The sequence below is a fragment of the Canis lupus genome, chromosome 3 (genome assembly GCF_011100685.1).
Source record: "Canis lupus familiaris isolate Mischka breed German Shepherd chromosome 3, alternate assembly UU_Cfam_GSD_1.0, whole genome shotgun sequence".
Classification (NCBI taxonomy): Eukaryota; Metazoa; Chordata; class Mammalia; order Carnivora; family Canidae; genus Canis; species Canis lupus.
In genome coordinates this window covers 59,027,892-59,047,957 of record NC_049224.1, presented here as the reverse complement: position 1 = coordinate 59,047,957, position 20,066 = coordinate 59,027,892, and the positions used below count along the sequence as shown (strand labels likewise).

At 53.8% G+C, this 20,066-nt stretch overlaps 1 protein-coding gene across 3 annotated transcripts in view; it reads left to right on the top strand.

Annotated features, from left to right (window-relative positions):
* PPP2R2C (protein phosphatase 2 regulatory subunit Bgamma) overlaps nt 1-20,066 on the top strand; it is a 133,573-nt gene that overhangs the window by 84,768 nt on the left and 28,739 nt on the right. For all 3 annotated transcript variants that reach the window (XM_038533058.1, XM_038533059.1, XM_038533057.1), the window contains exons 4-5: nt 1,887-1,999; nt 6,573-6,750. In XM_038533058.1, coding sequence (XP_038388986.1) covers nt 1,887-1,999; nt 6,573-6,750 — 291 coding nt within the window. The remainder of the gene's footprint in view (nt 1-1,886; nt 2,000-6,572; nt 6,751-20,066) is intronic.

The window sequence follows — 20,066 nt, the reverse complement described above, 5'->3', positions numbered from 1 at the left end:
TCCTTCAAACTGCTCGGACTCAACCCTACCAGCCCACCCTTGTGCCTGAAGGCTGCTCTCTCTGTCCCTCACCTGGCCAACCCCTTCCTCGTCCCTTAGACCTCTACTGGAATTCCCTTCCCCCCTGAGCCTTCATGGACTTCTCAGCTGAGCCTACTCTCCCTCCTGCAGGCAATCCTGGCCCCTTCAGGCCCCTCCTAACCCTAGGCCTGACCCCTGGGCTCCTGCTGTTCTCATCCTTCACCATGGCAGGTGCAGGATCTGAGATCCTCAGGGCGCTTAGCATGGGGCCATGCTCAGCCATTGGGGAACCTTCCCTGCATGGCAGCAGGGGCACTGAATACTCTCCCCCCGCCACCAAGGATAAGAGCCCCTCATGTGGTTCACATCCTGGCCCTGGCACTTTCACATCATGGAGGCATTGGGAGGATGAAATGACACGAGGCCATCATGGGTTAGAACAGGGTCAGTGCTTCCTGAGCCACACAAATGTGCAGCTTTTACTTGAACCATGGAAGTGGGACGTGTTGTTCTCTTCCTGCCCCTCTGGGGAGAGGGTCAGCTTCAGGGGCTCCCTATACCCTCACTCCCCCTCAAAGCTTCTTTACTCCAGGTTTAAATCCCATCTTTCTTAATGGCATATCCTACGTATATATCAAGGGTTTAATCAATACCAGTTGTCTCCGTCTTCCTTCTGAGCATGGCTGTGTTTGTTTTGGCTGCAGTAGCAGTCAGGGTTCTCTGAAGAAACAGGACCCAGGACAGATACGATGAGCATATGTGTGTGTGTAGGTGTGTAGGTAGGGATGTACATGTTGATAGAGATATATGGGAAGAGGCTTATTTTAAATTGTCTCACATGATTGTGGGGGCTGGCAAATCCAAAATTTGCAGGGCTGGTTGGAAGGCTGAAGATCCAGGGAAGAGCTGATGTTGCAGCTTGAGTCTGAAAGCCATCTGCTGGCAGCACTCCCTCTTTGTGGGGGAAGGTTAGTCTTTTGTCTTTAAGGCCTTCAACTGATTAGATGAGGCCCACCTGCAGTATAGAGAGCAGTCTGCTTCACTCTATAGATTTTTTCCTTTTGTGTGTGTGTGTGTGTGCGTGTGTGGTTTAACAAAGGTTTATTTTTCATTCCCATAAAGTCCATCTCAGGGCTGTGGGACTCTCCAGAACAACTGCTCTCCATATGGGGGCTCAGCATTCCAAACTATGTTGAGTTTCCATCCCCTGTTTCTATATGGGCTTCCACAACTGAGGCAGGAAAGCACTAGAGTCTTGCAACAACAAATTAAGGCTTCATTCAGCCCGCACCCTAGGGATGTAAGTGTTAATGCCACCTGAAAAAAAAAAAAAACACAAAAAACCTTCACAGCAACACCCGTCTGTGTTTAACCAAATATCTGGGTGGCTTGGCTTCTCTGCACTGACACATAGATGAACCATCACAGCCACTAGGTTACTCTTCTGCTGTTCATGGCTGGAGGCCAGAGAAGGGAGGTCACTGGGAAGCTGCCCCCTGCAGGGTCTGGAGGTAGCTCAGAAATCGCCAATGGGTTACCCTCTCTTTGTCTGCTGCTGCAGGACTTTAAAAAGTAGGAAGCCACATCTGTCTATTCTTTCTGGAAGAGGGTTTAGTTAGGGTGTGCTAGCTGCCCTCACAGGCACCTTCCTTTTGGACCTAGCAGTTCCACCTTTGGGATCGGTTGTGAGGAACCAGAGAATGCAGCCATGTTCATGCATGGGTACACAGAAGGAGAAAGACCCCGCATGTCCAAGAGCACGCTAACAGCCCAGTAATTCCTGGCTCAGCATGCCCCTGTCTCGTGGACTGTTCTCTGGGCTTGGGTTAATTCTTCATCTTGTCTCATTTGCTCTGTTTTTAAAGACAAAACTATCAAATTATGGAAGATTACCGAACGAGATAAAAGGCCCGAGGGCTATAACCTAAAAGATGAAGAAGGAAAGCTTAAGGACCTGTCCACGGTGACATCATTGCAGGTAAGATGTGGCACACAGAAGATTCCGGCAAGTGGGAAGCAGTGTGTGCTGCTTTTATGAAACAGTAAGACTATAGGACTTGAAGGGCCTTTGAGATTTGAGCCAGAGCCAGCTTCAGGGCCTGGCAGGGCTACTTATGTGTAAGGTGGCCACAGGCTTTTATCTGCTCCAAGCCTTGGTCTCCTTGTGAGCATAGCAGGGACAGTCATCTTCCTCCCGGGCTGATGTGTGTCTATAAAGCATTCTTCAGCTGCAAGTGCAGGTGCAGAGCAAGTACTAGAACCCCTCGCTGCACCAAGAGGGAAACCGAGTCCCAAAGAGAAGCAGCCGGTCCCCCCACAGCCACTCAGTTGTATGAGTGGTGGAGCCAGGACGAAGAATCTATGGGCCAGACTTTGTGGATTCAAAGCCCTTTTGTTGAGGGCCCGAGAGAGGCTTGGAACCCGTGATTCTTGTGGCCTCTACAGAGGCTCAGCCAGAAGGTTGGCTATTGTTTTAAAAGAGGCTAGGAGGGTTGAGCTACAGGGCCATGCTGAAGCACACTCTCATCCACACATGATTAAAAGGCAAAAGAACTCCTCTTTTTTCCAGGGGAGGGGCTATGAGACGTGGCAGAAAGAGTTCTGGAGTCCCAGGATCTGCGTTCCAATCCTGCCTCGGCCACCTCCTGGTGGTGTGCCCTTGGGCAAGGCTCTTGGCCTCCATAAGCCTCCGACTCCCCATCTGGAGTGAGATAAACACTCCTTGTGGCGAGCCTGTGTCTTCCAAGCCCTTTGCCTATAGTAGTAACTCAATCCTCCCTGAAGTCTTAGAAAAGGGGCACATGATTATCAACCCCATTTTACAGATGAAATGAGAGCTGGGATCCAAACCCAGGAAGTCCGGCTCCAGGGTTGGCATCTCAGGCTCCCCTGTGAAGTGGGAACGAGGTTCCAGCTTCACAGGAAGGCCATGGGGGTGCTCCGTGGTGTCCTGCTGGAAGACTCCATGAAAGTTCACCCCCATCCTTCTCCAGCAGGGCAGGAAGTAGACTGAGGCCACCTTGTCTATGTCTGGCTTGCAGATCGGAGCCTGGAACACAGTGGGTGCCCCCCTCACGTCTGTTGGAGGTCATGCCGGGGCACAGCTTATTTGGATGCATTCATTCATCGCACACTTACTGAGTGCCCACTTTGAGCCCAGCCCTGGGAGACCTCTCAGGGAAACAGAGCGGTTGGGGGCGAGATTGGGTCCGAGTCTTAGTGTCCCTGCTCCTGGGACAGTCCTGGCTCCGAGGAGGCAGCCCAAGTCCCATGAATGAGCATCATGGGTACTGTTCTCTTCAGCTCCCATTTCCATGTTCTAGCCAGTTTGAAAAGGTGGGGTCACATCCCAGGAACTGCCTGTCCTCCTGGGAGAGGAGGACCAACTCACAGCTATGAGTGTGCACCACTCTGGGGCTGGGGGGGACAGTGGCGAGGCCTAGCGCAGGGGTGTTAGCTCCTGCCCTGGGCTCCCCGACTGCTCCCAGAGCCACCCAAGGCTTGTAAGGCGCGTAGGCAGGGCCCTGCCCTAGGCCTAGGTTTCCTCACCAGCCAAATGGGGATGAGGACTCACTTTCCCCAAAACAGCTTAGCGTACGCGCTCACTACATGGCCAGCCTATTGTCGTAAATACGAAACGGTAATCAGTGTTGTTCTTGAGATGGAGAAATAAATGTTTAAACATATCCGCCTCTAAATGACTGGCAAATTGTGCAAATAAATTCTGAGAAAGCTAGAACACAGAAAGGAGGCCAATTAGCTTCCACGCTGAGTAATGGGAGTGACGTGCCCCACCCCCAGCCCCCAGGAAGTTTATGAGGCTTTCATCTAGTGGGAAGGATGCAATTATCACCTCTTGATGGGCCTGGCATTTGCGGCAGCGCTGGTGGCCCACGGGAATCCATTTATTTCCCTCCCAGCGTCAGAGACTTTGCTCTGTGTCTCACTTACACCTCAAGGCGGCCCTTGACCTTCCCGCTGAGGCTGGAGGAGGAGGAAGGGAGAGAGAATGGGGGCACCTGGGCCTTTCCTGCTCTCGCCTTTTCCTTGTCTCCTCCTGTGTCCTGAAGCCACCCAGCCACGTGCAGCTCTTCCCCAATCCCTGCCGAGCTCACTGGAGGCTTGGGCTGTTACTCACTGACAAGTGGCTCTGCGCTAGACCTCTTCTAGATCCCTGGATTTCAGAGGTGGGCCAGGGTAGGCTGAGTCCTTGACCCAAAGTGTCCCCAGCCCCCCAAGGAAACAGACATGGGGTCACCCAACCTTGGTGGTCAGTACTGGGCAGATGGACACACAAGGGAGGCCTTTCTCCACCTTGTTGATTTGGCGAACTCCTATTCATCCTTTAAAACCCTATTAGCCTTCTCCTCTGTAAAGCCGTTTCTAGGCAAGTCAGATAAGAAACCTCATCCTGCTTCTGTGCATTCTAGCTTTTTGTATCTCACAGTGTTCTGTCATTAATGTTTAGGTTCCTGCTTCTCACCTTAATTAGACCAGGGCTTCTAGAAGTGTTGGGGGAGGGGAGGTGTTTTATTCACAAGACACTCAAACCTTCATGGCGAATTTATTTTCACTCTTCCTCTCCTCTGTTCTTTTAATGGCTTTGAAATATGGTTTGGGGATGGCAGTGACTGACTGGAGCCCTGGGTGTAGGTCAGGGCTGCCGGGAGGAAGTGATGTTGCCAGAAGGAGGGAAGGCAGACTGAGATCCAAGCCTTTGCTAGGCCAGTTATGCTCTGACCTTCTCCAGGAACAGGTGTGACTTGAGAGAGTCCAGGGGCCTAGGGGGTGGGGGGAGCTGGGGAGGCAGTGGCTGTGCCTTGAGGCAAGGGAAGGGAAGATTAGGAGCTGACTTAGAAGCCCTCACACAGCCACATGGGTTCCAGCCTGGGCCCTGCCCCTATCACTTCCTGAGGAGGAGATCGGGCACTACTTCTGGCTGCAACCTAGCCCTATATGGGTCTCCATTCTCAGGGCACTGGACCTGCAGGAACTCGTGGGGTCCTCACAGAAGCCCTTGAGCAGGTGCCAGCGTACCCCTCCTCACAGCTAAGGAAACTGAGGCCCAGGGATGCCTGGGTGGCTCAACAGTTGAGCATCTGCCTTCAGCTCAGGGCGTGATCCCAGGGTCCTGGGATCGAGTCCTGCATCAGGCTCCCTGTATGGAGCCTGCTTCTCCCTCTGCCTGTGTCTGACTCTCTCTGTGTCTCTCATGAATAAATAAATAAAATCTTTTTTAAAAAAAGAAAGAAATTAAAAAACTAAGGCCCAGAGTAGTGAGGTCCCCAGTGAGGGTAACCCTAGTGGGCAGCAGGGCAGTAGGGTTTCAAGTATCCGCCTTTCCAACAGGATGCTCTGAGGGGTGGTCGTCCCTGGCTCTGCATTTCCTGGCTCTGTGACTTCGACATGTCAGGTCGTCTTGGCATGCAGTCTTCCCACCCAGGATGGGATGGCCATGCCCGTCCCCATTTCCTGAGCAGAGTCTGGGCCAAGCCTGGGAGAGATTGATGCAGCCATGTCCATCTGTCTGCCTATCTCCAGACCTTCAAAGACCTCGCAGTTTCCTGGGATGGGGTGTTGTGCCCGACGCACAGTGCAACATATGCTATGAGCCTTGATACAGATGTGTGCAGTGTGGTGGGGGTGAGCAGGCCTGGGGCCCCACTCCCAGGGCAGGCTGTAATCTGAGGGGCTGTTGCTTCTAGGCCCTGCCGGAGGAGTCCGTTAACTAAGTGTTCACAGGGTGAACATTCCAGGCAGAGAATGTGGAAGAAAGCAAAAGCATAGTACCCAGTGCTGTCCAGGGACTTGTCACACCAACCCTCCAGGGTGGACTTTGTATGAGTTAGGCAAACAGCAGGTGTAAAAAAAAAAAAAACCCCGGCATCGCAGGGCGGAACACATAGAAATGTATTCCTCACTCACAGAAAGGTCCAGGATCGGTGTTCCTGGTTGACCCATGACTCTCCTGCAGGGATGCAGGGTCCTTCCATCCCATGGGCCTTCATTCCTAATGCTTGGATCCTCACCTTCCAGCAGTGGAAGGGGAAAGCAGGTAGAGAAGGCACACCTTGCCTCTTAACAGTCCAGCTCACCAGTGCCCTGTGTCACTGTGCTCACATCTATTGGTCAGAACTAGTCACATGGCCAGCTGGGAAATGTAGTTCTTGCGGGGGGAACCACCTCCTTGTGACAAGGGAACAAAAATGGTGGATAATTGGCTGGTGCTGCCACGATATTTTCTCATTCCATTTTACAGGTGAGGAAATTGGGGGCAGTGGGGTTCAGCCGCTTATTCAGAGTCATGCAGCAGGCTCAGCGCCAATCCCAGGAGGCCAGGCTTTCATGCAGGGCTGGCGGGTGATGGACATTGGCCACATGGCACTGCTTCTTTCTAGCATGTGCAGAATGGATGCCCACTGGCACATTCCCAGTGTCCAGTTTTGATCATGTAGCCCTGGCATGCCGTTTCCTGCCCTAGGCACCTACCCCCCCTGCACTCCCCCTCCTATCACCTCATCATCCTCTAGACTGCCCCCTCCTCTCTGCAGGTACCTGTGCTGAAGCCCATGGATTTGATGGTGGAGGTGAGCCCACGGAGAGTCTTCGCTAATGGCCATACCTACCACATCAACTCCATCTCCGTCAATAGTGACTGTGAGACGTACATGTCAGCGGATGACCTGCGCATCAACCTGTGGCACCTGGCCATCACTGACAGGAGCTTCAGTATCCTTTCCAGTGGTGGCCACCCACCATCTCCCAGGGCAGGGTGCTTCTGGGTGGGGCTGGTTGGCTCGGTTGTAAGCGAGCCGACTTGGGGGCTTCTGTTTCTGTTCAGCTTCTTCAGTGAGTGAGGCCCAAATTTGGAATCCTGATGAGCTGATTTATGAAACTTTAAAGCCATGGCTGCCAAGGCTTGTATTCAGCCTGTTGCCTTCTCCAAGTGGCTGTGTTCTCTGTCATGGGACCTCATCAGGGACGACAAAGGAGATAGAGTCCTGGGGTCAGACTTCCTGGAAGAGGGGTGAGCCACGGGAGAGTCAGCCAGAGGCTCCTATGGACCCTCCTCCCTGTTGCTCAAGGCAGGGGCTTCAGTGTTTGATGAGCAGCCTTGGGGTCCGCCCCCCGCCCAGGGCTTAGAGTGACAGACAGTAAAGGTGTCAGAAGCCCCGTTATATGGGGTCAAAGGAGGGCTCAGCCTGGTGGTCCCCCATGTCTAGGCAAGCTAGGGGCAATAGGCTGGACTCCAGGTCCCGCTGACTGGTGAAGAACTTGGTACGCAAGTATGGGCCTGGGAGGGGCCGCAGGGGACAGAGCAGCCAGGTTGCTACTGTGTCACTCTGTGCAGACCAATAATAATAAACCTACACAGTGCAGCTCTGTGCCTGACATCGACATGTTCATATTAACTCATATCACCCTCACGACAACCCAGGAGGCAGGTGCTATCATGACCTCCTGTACAAATGAGGAAACCGAGTCCCAGGGAGCCAAGTTGACCTGCTCAAAGCTTACATCTAGCAAGTGTCTAGCCCAGGCTCCCTGGCCCCAACTCCCCATTTCTAACCTTTATGTTCAACTGCCCTTTGTGAAGTCTGCCCCCCAAGATGTGCAATGGAATGGGGTAGGAGGCCCCACCTGAGAGCTCTCATGCCAGCTGATGGTCCCCCAAGTGCCCCCTCTGTGCTTGGTGCCAGGGAGCTCCTGCTGCAGAAGCTCCCAACACAGGGTGTCGGACCTGCTACTGCAGCTGCCTTACCTGTCAGGAGGGGGTTGTGTCCCTCAGAGCAGAAGCCAGGATGGACTGGGAGGGAGTGTGGGAGTAGGAGGCAGCAGTCTGGAGGGTTTGAAGGAGAGAGAGGGGGTAGCAAATAGCTTCTGAGGCCCAAGAGCCAGGGACTGGCTGGAGGCCACTAGGCAGAGAGACCTGGGGCTCAGAGGAGCAGAGAAGCGAGCAAGCACATGCTGTTCCCTGAGCCCAGCAGGAGGATGTGAGGCTTTGCGGTCAGTGTGAGCCTCTGTGGGAGTCTCGCTCTGCTCCCTCCAGCTCGCGGACCTTGGTGAGTAATGGATCCCTGTGAGCCTCACTCACCCCTTTCCACTAGGACTGTGTCGTGCACACTCGGTGCACCCCTCCTGGGTGTACCTAGCACAGAGCTAGTGCTCTGCATGTCTCCTTCCTGCCCCGAAGGTATGGTGCCCTCTGAGCCGGGAGGGTGGAAGTGGATTGAGGTGGTCACAAAAGTTCAAGGAGGGGCTGAAGCTGCAGCCACTTAGAAGAAATGGAAGCTCAGATTTGGTGTGGTGGAGAAGGCTGGGCTAGGCATCTGCCTGGCCCTCCATTCAGGCTGGAAGCCCAGTGGGCCCTACCCCTGTCCCGGTGCTTAGAGCTTCAGTTGATCAGGACTCTTGGTTGCAAGGCTTAGAACACCTCATCCCTCCTGGTTCAAGCAAAACACAGGCCTCTACTGACTTAGGGACCGTGAGAAGGCTTCAGGCACAGGTGGATTCAAGGGCTAAAACAATGTCATTAGATGGTTCTCTCTGCTTCTTGCCTCTACTCTCTGCTCTGGCTCATCTCAGGTGCCACATGGTGGCAAATTAGGGCCAGTGACACGTGCCTTGTCCTCCCAGAATAAAGCCCAAGAGAAAAGAGACCAGTTTTCTGTGAACTGTCCCCCCAGGCACCCCATGGCTCTGATTAGGCCTCAGGGGCCCCTCTGAACCTGTGACTGTGGGTGAGGGATGCAATGCTCTGACTGGCCAGGTCTGAGCCAAGGGAGCTGGAGAGGGTCAGTGTGTAGCGGGGGGTCCCCTCAGAAGAAGCAGGCACTCCCTCAGCAGTTGGGAGCTCCCATGGTGGGATGCACAGGCAGATGTCTGCTGCCAACTTTGAGGTGTTGACCAGCCTCCTAGCAGAATAAAATGAGTCATGTGGGAGCCCCGGATCTGCAAACGGGGTGGGCGTGGGGGCATGGGACTTGTGTCATGGCAGCTGGCTGTCCTCAGCTCTTCCTCCCAGCACTCTCCAGTGCACAGACCAGTTTGCCATTCGTTATCTCGCAAGGCCTTCATGTTGGCATGAAAGCTGGAAGCAGTGGTGCATTATCACCCCATTCTGCAGATGCAGAAATAGAGGTTTTGGGAGACAGAACTGGCTGACAAAGCAGAGCTGAGTGGGACTCGCGCTCGGGCCTCTGCAGCCTGGCCCCAGGCTGTTGGCCCAGCCCTTAGGCTGCCGGCTGCAGCCCCCATCGCAGGCTATGCTGGGGACGCAGCCCCTGCCCAATTGACGCTGCTGGGCTGCTGTAAGGACTCAGGAACACTGCAAATGCCCTTTACAAACTGTAAAGCCTTGCAGCTGTGTAAGGGTTACTGTTCCCTTTCATTCAGCCATTAATTCCTGGTATGTCTTCTGACTTGGGCCCATGCTGAGCCCCGGGGACACAGGGACAATGAAAGAAACTTGGCCCTGCCAGTGGGGGCCTCCAGGTGGTATCAGGGACATCACCCTTGCTGTGAGCAGGGCAGCACCAGCACGAGCTGCAGTGGGCATGTCATAGCGGGGCATGGTGGGTAAGGATGGTAGGAGAGCTGTGCATGTGTGTCCTGGGTGGACTGGATTCCAGCAGGCAAGCCCAGAGGCCAGGAGCCCAGCAAGGAGATCCAAGGAGAGGTGGCGATGGGTAGGCAGGGGCTTGGCCATGGGCAGGCTGCAGTGGCATAGTGGGGCAGTGGGCTGTCTCATAACTGTCTTTAGGACCAAGGTGGCCACAGGACATTGGAACAAGCTAGGCCTGAATAAGAAAAGAGGGTTGATCCACTGCAGGTTGTGCCCTGTCCATATGCTGGAGAGCATGCCATTCACCGCTGTATTTATTGAGCACCTTCTGTGTACCGGGCTCTGTGCCTGACTTTGAATTAGATAGATAAAGAGCCCTGCCCTCCTGGAGCCAGCAGACAATAAACCATTAATATAGTAAACAAATAACATACCCAGCATGCAAGCAGCTGACAAGTGCAGTGAGGCCACGGAGCGCAGTGGTGTGCATTTTTCCCAGCCCTGTTTATCTCTGTGGCTGCAGGTGTGGGTTAGGTGGAGTATGAGCCAGGATGGGGGGTTTTGCCAAGTAAATAAGCAGACAGGAAGCTGACAGTGCCTGAATCTAGGAGGAGGAGATGGCTAGTGACGAGAGAGGAACATCAGTCATTGGAGGGGGGAGGACCTCCTGGGAACCCAGAGTCTTCTCTGCTGTCCTGCCTCCTAACTCCGTGTTAAAACATGTGTGCTGCGTCTTCATTTTGTGCGAGTGAGTTGGTAGTTGATCACAATGTAAAGACAACCTGGCCCTTGAGGTGGAGGAGTGTGGGTACTGCAGAACACTGATGGTTGCCAAGCTGGGCTCCAGGCAGCTCCTGCCCGTGGAAGGGGAGTACCCAGTAGGCTGATGGAAGGGGCGGAGAGGAGTCCCCAGGGGTGCGTGGTGGTTGTGGAAACCTCCCCTGCTGAGACCAATTCATCAGGGAACTATGTTGCATGGTTCCCTGCTCCTTGGAGAGCAGGCCCAGGGAGCTCCCCAGGGCCTGCTGCTGCTTGGCCACCAGAGTGACAAGAGTCACCCCTCCCACCCCAGCACAGAGACCAGCACCTGCCCTGCAGAGGCCAGCCTCCTGACAGGGAAGGCCTCAGGACCATGGGCTGTGGCCGTGATGATGGTCCTGTGCAGCTGAGTAACTAAACAAGGCGTTTCATTTCCAAAATGGGAGGAGGCCGGCAAGGCCTGCCAAGCTGGAGAGTGGCTCTGCATTGGGAGACCCTTTTTGTGCAAGCCCGTGGTTGGGGGGGGGGGGCGTCTGGGCCTGGGGCTTACCCTCCCTTTGACTCATGCCTTCTGGTGTCTTGATTTGCCATAATGCTGCTGTTCCATCTCCAAGCCACCAGAAGTTCTCTGCAGCAGCACCACCTCCTCATGTCGAAATAGCAACGATTTCCACCTAGGCTGGAGAATTGATCTCCAGCAAAGGTTTTAAGAGAAAGGAAAATCTTTGTAATAAAGAAGAAAAGGTGGGCGTTGTTTTGACCAATGAGAATAGATAGTAAGAAAGCTTAGAGGACCTTTCTGCTGCTAATTTGAGAATTGGCTGCTCTGAGAGGAGAGGCAGGGGAGCCTGGTGCTCACGGAGCCTCTCTGTGTGCCGGGCACACACATGGTGCAGCGCCTCCTTCCTCCCCCTCACCCGCTAGATGGGAAGAGGTGCCAAGCCCTTTCTTTTCTCCCCCTAGTTGGCTCTGGAATCATGCCTTCGTCTCCATCCCTGCCAGAGGCCCTGCTGGAGCCAGACCATTCCTGCCTGGCCCATTGCCTGAATCCCACACGTCTCAGCAGAACTCTGGTCTGACCTTGTGGGGCCCTGGCTTAAAGCTCTTGGTGACTCTTGTGCATCAGGCTTCCTCACACCTCTGGGCTGTTGGGTTTCTCTTCATGTTTTGGGGGGTTGAGAGGTGGGGGCGCTCTGCCTTCTGCTCTTCCTTCCCTGGATCGCTCTTTCTCCTTCTCATAGCCTGGCTGGCTCCCATTTGCCCATAAGTGTCACTCACAGCCCCCTTCACCCAGTCATCTCGACTCTGTCCACTCTGTTTGCCTCCTAGGCTGTCAGAGCCCCTCACTCCCTGGTCACACTGGACTTTCCTCATCTCTTAGTATGATGCCTGCCCCGTTTTCTGGTGAAAACCTTGAGATTTGGTGCACCCAGTCTGAGCCCTCTCTGTATCCCCATACATAATGCAGGGCCCAGCACATAGTAGGTGCTTAGGAGTAGCTACACATGGTGACTTTGGATGGAGGGATTCCAGTCCCCATGTAGTCTTAGGATGTAGACACCTCCTTATAAATCTGGGTTCCGGGGGACCCAGAGACCCTAGCCCCTAAAGAGCAGTAATCTGGGGTCTAGTGGACCTGTGCTTAGATTCATTGTGTAACCTCCGGGGCCACCAATTTCCCCCAGTGTAAAATGGGCCTATTACCTTGTCCTAAGGATATTTGTAAGGAATAAAGAAATCATGCACGTTAGAGACCTGGCAGTAATCAGGGCCCAGCAGGTGGCCCGTGTTTCCCTCCTTAAACAGCAGCTCCCCAGATCTTTGAGGCTGGCTCTCATAAAACCCCTGCGTCGTCTCTGATTGTTGAAGCCCCCTTTCTTCCCTGGCGCTGTGTCCACATCTGTTTAAACAACCTCTCACGTCCTTTAACCAACATTTGAGACAGTTAGGCGGCTCTGAGTGATTTTTCTGGAGCTCGATGCCTCTTAAAGGTAACAGATTGCACAGAGGGTCTCAGCTGATGGGCCTCTGCTTTATTTTTAGCACTTGGAGAATTGCGAAGATGGTTCAATTGATTTTTCTCCCCCCCTGAGCGATTTCTCATGGTGGAAGCTGGCATTGCACCAAGCCTCGGTCTGGAGCAAGTTTCTAATTGCCATTTTAGAGAGCAGGTCCTGAAGCTAGGCGGGATGTTGCGGCAGTAGGGGCAGAGGCTCCAAACCCCAGTCTGCACATGGCCACCTGCAGGCTAGGCATGTTCCCCTTGCAGGAAACAAAGGAAGGGACTGGCTGAGGCCCCTCCATGTGCCAGGCTCTGTGAGGGCCAAAAATCCTGGAGCCTGGCGTCCAGCCTGCCTCCATTGCTCACTCACAGGTGACCCTGCTGGTCACTTAGCCTTCCCCAGCCTTGCTTTCCTCGTCAGTTCAGTGCAGGTGTGTCTCCTGTGCTGGGGGCTAGAGGGTGGAGTAGCCAATGAGCGCAGGGCCTGATGAGCTATAGACACAACCCACACGGGCCCTGACCCACTGTCAGGCACCCTACAGGCTGCCTTTTTCCATTCTCCTGTAGTACCACTCTACAGAGAAGGAACAAGAACATCTGCTCAGAAATGCCCCGAATCTGAATCCCCCAAATTGGTTTCCACCAGAAAGCCTGTGGTTAAGCTGTTTGCCTGCACACAGCTGCTTTCCGGGCTCAACAAGGCCGGGCTTCCAATGGGGCCCAAGTGCTGGTGCAGCTGTCCTTGGTGCTGACTCTGCTGGCAGCTGGTGTTGTGGGTCCCCCTCCCGACCACCTCACACACCCCGTCACCCCTTCGTGAGCACTTACTCGGTGCCAAACAGAGCTCTAAGCACGTTGCACATACTAATTCTCTTTAATCCTCCTGACAACACAGTGGAGTAGGCATTATTAACATCCCTCTTTTGTAGACGAGGAAACTAAGCCACAGGAAGAGCAAGTAATTATCCAGAGTTACCCAGCTGGGAAGTGCCAGGGCCTAGGATTCAGACTCAGGCCCTCTGGGTGCAGAACCCACACGCTTCACTGTCATGCTGCACTGCCTCTCAGTGGTGAGAGCGGCAAGCCCCGCAGCAGCCACTGTTATTTCACCTCCAGTCTGCAGGCAGGAGCGCCTCAAGCCCTTACATCAGCTTGTCATGGGGTCCTGTCATTCTCTCTGTTTTGTGGGTGGCATGGAGATGAGCCCTGAGAAGCTCTGAGAAGCTCGTCCAGCCCCATTGGGCAGTGATATTTCCTGGCTCTACTTTTAGATCCTAAGGGAGAGCAGGTGCTTTTTGCCCCACTTCAGGCCAGAGTGGGGATTGTTTGGTGACAGAGGTGACAGGTGACACAGGCGGCCAGGTGCACGGGGAGGGGGGAGGAGTGGGGGGGGTGGCTGCTGTGTCCTCTAGTGGTGGGAATGCATGACTCTCCTGTGCTTCTCATCCCTCCTGACAGGCCTCTGTGGCATTTCTGTGACATGCTCCAGATTAACCACCCACCCCAGCCCCCACTCCAGAGCCTCATCTCCCACCCTCTCCCCATCGGGTTCCAGCTGGCTGGATAACTCCTACTCTTGTAAGTCCTCAGCTTAATACCCCTGCCTCCCTGACTCTCCAGACCAGCTCAGGGCCTCCCCAAAAATCCCATCCCATGTACCCTGTGTGTTTCTCCCGGATGATCATCGTGGGCCTCTTGGCTTCACTGCTGGGCCGGAAGGCCTGGTTATGGGGAGGTCAGGATGGGCTCTGGTTTGCCCTTTCTCAGTGACCATGAGAAGATAGCCACCTGGTTGTGCGTCCTGCTCCGTCCTGTCTGGGGTTTCTCTCCCAGATCTTAGGAGCCAAAGCATACAATTCAGCATAAACCCTCAAGTCCTGGTTTGTTTGTTTTTTTTTTTTTCAGGCGGGGGGAATACACTGTTCCTTTGGCAATCCGCTTAATTTCCTGTTTTTCCAGAGGAAGAGAAAGACTCTGCTTCTGATTTAATGAACTTTAATTCTTGCTAAAAGTACTAACTGTGTTCTAGGGACTTAAAAAAAATAAATGTCTAAGTCATTTTATTTATTTTCATTGTGAGGGCCTTTGACTTATGTCATCTCATTAAATCCTCATCATAGGCCTGCAAACAGATTTTATCAGTCCATTCTATAGATGAGAAAAGCAAAGTGCAGGGAGGTTGAGAAGTTTTCTGGAGGTCTCACAGCTATTTGTGATGGGGCTAGACACTCAAGCCTCGGTCTTTGTGACTCAGAACTGAGTACTCTCTTCTCTGGCTCAGTATTTGGGAATCGCATAAGCTGGCTGTGCTAGAGATGGGTAGACTGGCTCACTGCATGGAGAAGACCCACAAGAGCTTCCATGGGCTTGTGTGGTGAGCAGTTACACGGGATCGCCCCTCTTCATGGCCCCACATAGTCCCAGCAATCTGACTCTTCTCTCTGAGCAGGACTGCATCCTCCCCGAGCAGGATGGTACCATCATAGTTAGTAAGGCTCTGAGCAGAGAAGGGAAAGAGGCTGTCATGGGCTGAGTTGCATCCCACCAAAATATATATGTTGAGATCCTAACCCTGGGACCTCAAATGTGATGGTATTTGGTCTTTAAAGAGGTGATTAAGGTGAAACAAATATCAGGATGGGTCCTAATCCACCTTACAAGAGGAGGAGGTTAGGACCCATAATGGGGAAGATCATGTCAGGACACGGGGAGAAGACAGCCATCTACACACTCAGGAGAGAAGCCTCAAAGACATCAACCTTCTGACACCCTGATCTTGAATTTCCAGCCTCCAGGACTAGGAGAGAATAACTTTTTGTTTAAACCGCCCATCTATGGCATTTGTTGTGGCAACCCCTAGCAAATTCATACAGAGGCAAAGGTTGCCAGGAACCTCTTTACAGGATCCGATAGGGTTTGGCCAGAGTACTTCTAGCTCATCTTTGTAACCAGGTCATCTTTTGGAGAAAATCTGCTGAAAAAAAAGGCAGCTTTGCCGGCTGTGCCTCAACAGGACTATCTCCGTGTGCTGGAGGCCTTCCGGGGTACTTGCACCCAGTGTCTCTGGAGAGCCTGTGGGAAGGCTTCTCTGGCGTGGTCCTTGGCGGAGCTGCCTCCATTCTAATGTGGTGGCTGCTCGGTCACCATGGTAACCGCCTCCCCCATCCTGAGAGCGTGTTCCAGCCGAGACATCTAGATAAACCACGCTTTGCTCAGTTCAATCAATGGAGCCCAAGGCTGCATCCTTCTCATCATTGAACTCTCCCCACCACGCTATTAGTACCCTTCTTGCAGGGTCACAAGCCAGTCCAGGGTGCCCCAGAAGCATTGCCTGGGGGTTTGTATATATTGTGTGGAGATGCTCTCACTCCAGAACAGAGGGAGTACAGGGAGGAGCAGTGGCTGGGAGTTAGGAAGCCAGAACTCTATCCTTGCTCTGCTGGGCTCTGCATGTGGTCCCTGGCACGTCACTTGCCAGCCCTGTGGAGCACCCATGGACGTGGAGCGTAGGTAGTCCTTCCCACAGGGATGCGAGGTGCCTGGCCCATAGATGCGGGGTCCAGGGCTGCCCTCCACAGCTCTCTGAAGGTTTGACTGTGTCTTCAACCTCAGTTAGTTGCTGCATCTTTATAGCATCATCTGTTGTGGTGCTGCCGCTAGAGCCTGTTGTGATGTTAGTTAATATTTGTGTACCTCTTTGATGTTTCTGGGATGGTTTCCATACCCACTTCTCACTTGAACTCCTTCCCAAACAAACCAATGATATTTATTCATTTCGTGTGCCTAACTTGTTTCATGGCCAGGGGAAATTTGGCCAAGGATGAGAGATGGCCCTGTGTACCTGTGCCCACCCCCTGTTCGAGTAGGGGAGATGAGGCTCAGAGGGAAACCTCAGAAGAATGGGACCACTGGAGGTCCTGTGACCTTCTCCCCGACATTTCAGGGGCTCTCCGGGTGGGGCCTCATGGGCTTGCAGCCCAGGGATTGAGGGCTGACATCGGTGCTCCATGCCGATGTGACCTTGGCTGGCTTCAGGCCATCAGGCCATGCCTTTGGCAGCAGGAGATGAAGGAGTTTCTATAAAAATCTCTGCAAACCTGATGACTCTGCAGAAGGCCCGCCTGGAGTACATTCCAGTGTCCTTGACAGCAAGAGCCACAGACTTTGCTCCAGGATGGGATGAATGCCTGTTTCTGAGCTTTGCGGACTCCCCCAGGGAAGGCCTGGAGCTCACAGGGTACAGGGGGCACCGGAGGATGGCCTCATGCTGGTGGCAGGGGGTGGGGTCAGGCCAGGGGGGCTGCTTTATACCCTGGTCCTGTGTGGGATCAAGGAGGGAGACTGCTGTGACAAAAGCAAGATTGCAGTCCTTCTTCTAGGCCTGGGGCCATCCAAGTACAGCCCTAGGGCCCGAACCCCCCTCTTGGTATTTTATGTTCATTCAGCTGCTCCCATTCACCTACATGTTGTCTGTGCCTGTTTTGCAATAGAGCACCAGAGTTGGTAAGTGGAGATGAGAGCTTAGAGCCTGCTAAGCCTAAAATGTTTATTCTCTAGCCTTTTATAGACCTCTACCTGCCCTGGATCTAGAGCACCCGTTCACACTGAAGGTAAAGGGATTTATTGTATGACAGGAGGCAGGAGAGGAGCCGGGAGGAGCCAGAGACCTCCCCTGAGGCTAGTGCTCCAGGGAGCAGCACGCCTCTCCGCCCACTCAGGCTGTCAGGGGCTGGGGTTTGCACTTCCCACCCCTGCTCTGCTTTGCCCCTGTCATAGCGGGTATATTGCTAGCTCTAGAATCCAGCTTAGCCAGTCCTGGGCTGGGACCCTCTGCCAAGTCCCAAGGAACGGCTTTTCCTTGCTGAGCCTCCACGTCCCCATCCACAGGATGGGGTGCATGTTACTTGCAGGTGGAGAGGTTGGAACAAGACACAGATGTGAAGCAGGGTGATCGTGGCCATCCCACAGGGCATATCAGGTGCATATAGGTGCCAGGTGCTGGGCTGGAGTTAGGTGTATAAATGGCAACACAATTTTGCCCGCACTCAGATGAGTGAAGCAGACAGGACAGATAGTATTTGCAGCCTGAAAAGCTCAGTGCTAGCAGGTCTATGAGCAGAGTGCAGTGGGGACCTAAGGAAGGCACTGTGGGGAATCCGACCTTCCCAAGAACCTTGCAGAAACCCGATGAGTAGCGCTCTTGAGCACTCATGTGGCTGCAGCAAGGCTTCCTGTGTGCTGCAGGGTGATGGCTTTTTAAATGGCCCTTGTCAGTGACAGCCCCCTGCTAAAGGGCCCCCACCCTGCTCCCCTGGCTTGGCGTCTCCCTGAGCCCAGGTTCATCTCCACTTTAAGGGCTTCTTACCCTTGAGATGGGTGTGACTCTTCCTGCGCTGCCCCGGCCTGGCCCGGGTCACAGGGACCCATGAGGACAGGCTGATTGGCTCACTGACCTCAGCAGCTATCCTAAGAAGCCCCTGCTGTATGCTGGGTGCTGCAGCAGTGACCCTGACAGACTGGGAAGGTGGGCAGTCAACCAGCGAGCACTGGGCTACTAGTACGATGGCCACGCCACTGCTGCCCAGCTCCCAGAAGCAGCCTGGTGTCTGAGTTTCCCGTGGATGCCAGAACAAATGTCTGCAAACTGTGTGGCTTTACAACAGAAATTTCCTCCAGTTCTGCAGGCCAGAAGTTTGCAGTCCAGATGCTGGCAGGGCTGTGCTCCCTCTGGAGGCTACCCAGGAGGCTCTGTCTTGCCTCTCCCAGCTCTTGGTGGCCTCAGGCCTTCCTGGCAGCCACCTGACTCCAGCCTGCCTCTGTGGTCACATGGCCTCTGTGGGGGTCTCTTAGAAGGCACCTGTCACTGGTTTAGGGCCCACTCCAGAAATCCAGGATGGCCTCCTCTTAAAGATGCTTCAGTATATTCTACAAAGATTCTTTTTCTCAATGAGGCCACATTCACAGTTTCTGGGGTTAGGATATGGATAGGTATTAAGGGGCTACCATTTAACCTACCGTTCTGGAAAAAATCCCTCGTGCTCAGTCAGGAGCTGTGGCGCCAGGGGAGTTGTCATCATCATCATCCTCCTCCCTACACAACCTACTCCTCTCTCCACCTCCCTAGTCTGCAAACTTAGTTGTCAAGGTGTGACTGGAGGTTAAACAGAAGCCCATCAGACAGGTAGAGCGCAATTAGATTGAAAACAGAACATGAGGGATCCCTGGGTGGCACAGCGGTTTGGCGCCTGCCTTTGGCCCAGGGCGCGATCCTGGAGACCTGGGATCGAATCCCACGTCGGGCTCCCGGTGCATGGAGCCTGCTTCTCTCTGCCTGTGTCTCTGCCTCTCTCTCTCTCTCTGTGTGTGACTATCATAAATAAATAAAAATTAAAAAAAAGAAGAAAAAGAAAACAGAACATGAATAATTCACGTAGCTTTGCTGGGGTGGGGAGCAGGGGGGTGCTTATAGATGAGTCTAATTATGCTCAGTCTCCAGGGAGTCCAGTCTGCCATGAACCTCATCAAGCACCATGTATGAGTGGGTTCTATGCCACTGACCATGAAATGGGGGAGAGGCCACCTGGGGGTCAATGCTTCAAATGAAAAGGTTCTCCAGGATCATGCCCAACCCCTCATTTTGCAAATGGGAGAAACAGGCTTTAGGAACAGGAATAACATTTGCGCGTGGCACTGAGCAGTCCAGAGAGCATGAAGACCACACACTTAGCCCAAGGCCTCCAGCTTCTGACCCAGCACAGGTCCCGCCAAAGCCAAAGCCGCCACATATGGTCACAGTTGGACCAAATGTCCCATGGCCCACGTGCACAAGGCTACTCAGTGTGAGTCCAGGAGGAGGGTCTGCAGTATCTATATAATGTAATTATCATGCCGTGGAGTCTTCATCCACACCTACCTCCCTTGTCAGGAGTCTGTCTTCCAGCCCGGCTCTGTGATGTGATGAAGGGAACTCGACAGGAACGGCCCTACTCAATACCCACCTGCACCTGCAGGGAGCTGGGGAGCAGGTGCAGGGCAGGTCCTGTGGTGAGCGGAGCCCGAGGTCTTGGAGAGGCTGCCCTGGAGTCAGGTCTGGTGCCCGTGCGCTGAAGGATGCTGTGCTGTCCCGGGAGATGTGGGCACGGCTCTGGGCCCTGCCCTGGGATTCAGAGGCGTGAGACTGCCTGCTGAGCCTCAGGAGCCCTTGCTCTACAGGGGCCCTGGCCTGTTGGCCATGACTGTGGTTTTGTCTTCCTCCACTGGGATCACATAGAAATATTTCCCATTCATCTCTCCAGCACCCACTGGAGCCAGAGTCCTTTGTTTGAAACAGCAAGAGATTTCCTGAGTGTTGCTTGAGCGCTAAGAACTCTGGGTCCTGGGCTGTCAGCGGGACCCTGGCAGGGGACGCTGTGTCTCCTGAGCCCACACACAGGACCCTCCATCCATGTGCATCATCCTTAGCCAGCTTTGTGTCACCTGGTTCTGGCCTGTTTGATGCAGAAGGCTGCAGACATAATTGACTACCTTGTACTTCTAAAAGCCGTCATGCCTCGTACATATTTGTAACAAATGTTGTCATGAGGCTGCCAGGATTGGTTAAGCATCATGGGGTCACAGGAGGCATGCACTCTGGAATTGAGCAAAAAGGCTTGGCCATGGGCCCCTCATGAGTCTCAGAGTGGCAGGTGGGGCCCTGGAGAGGAGGCTTCTGAGCCCCCA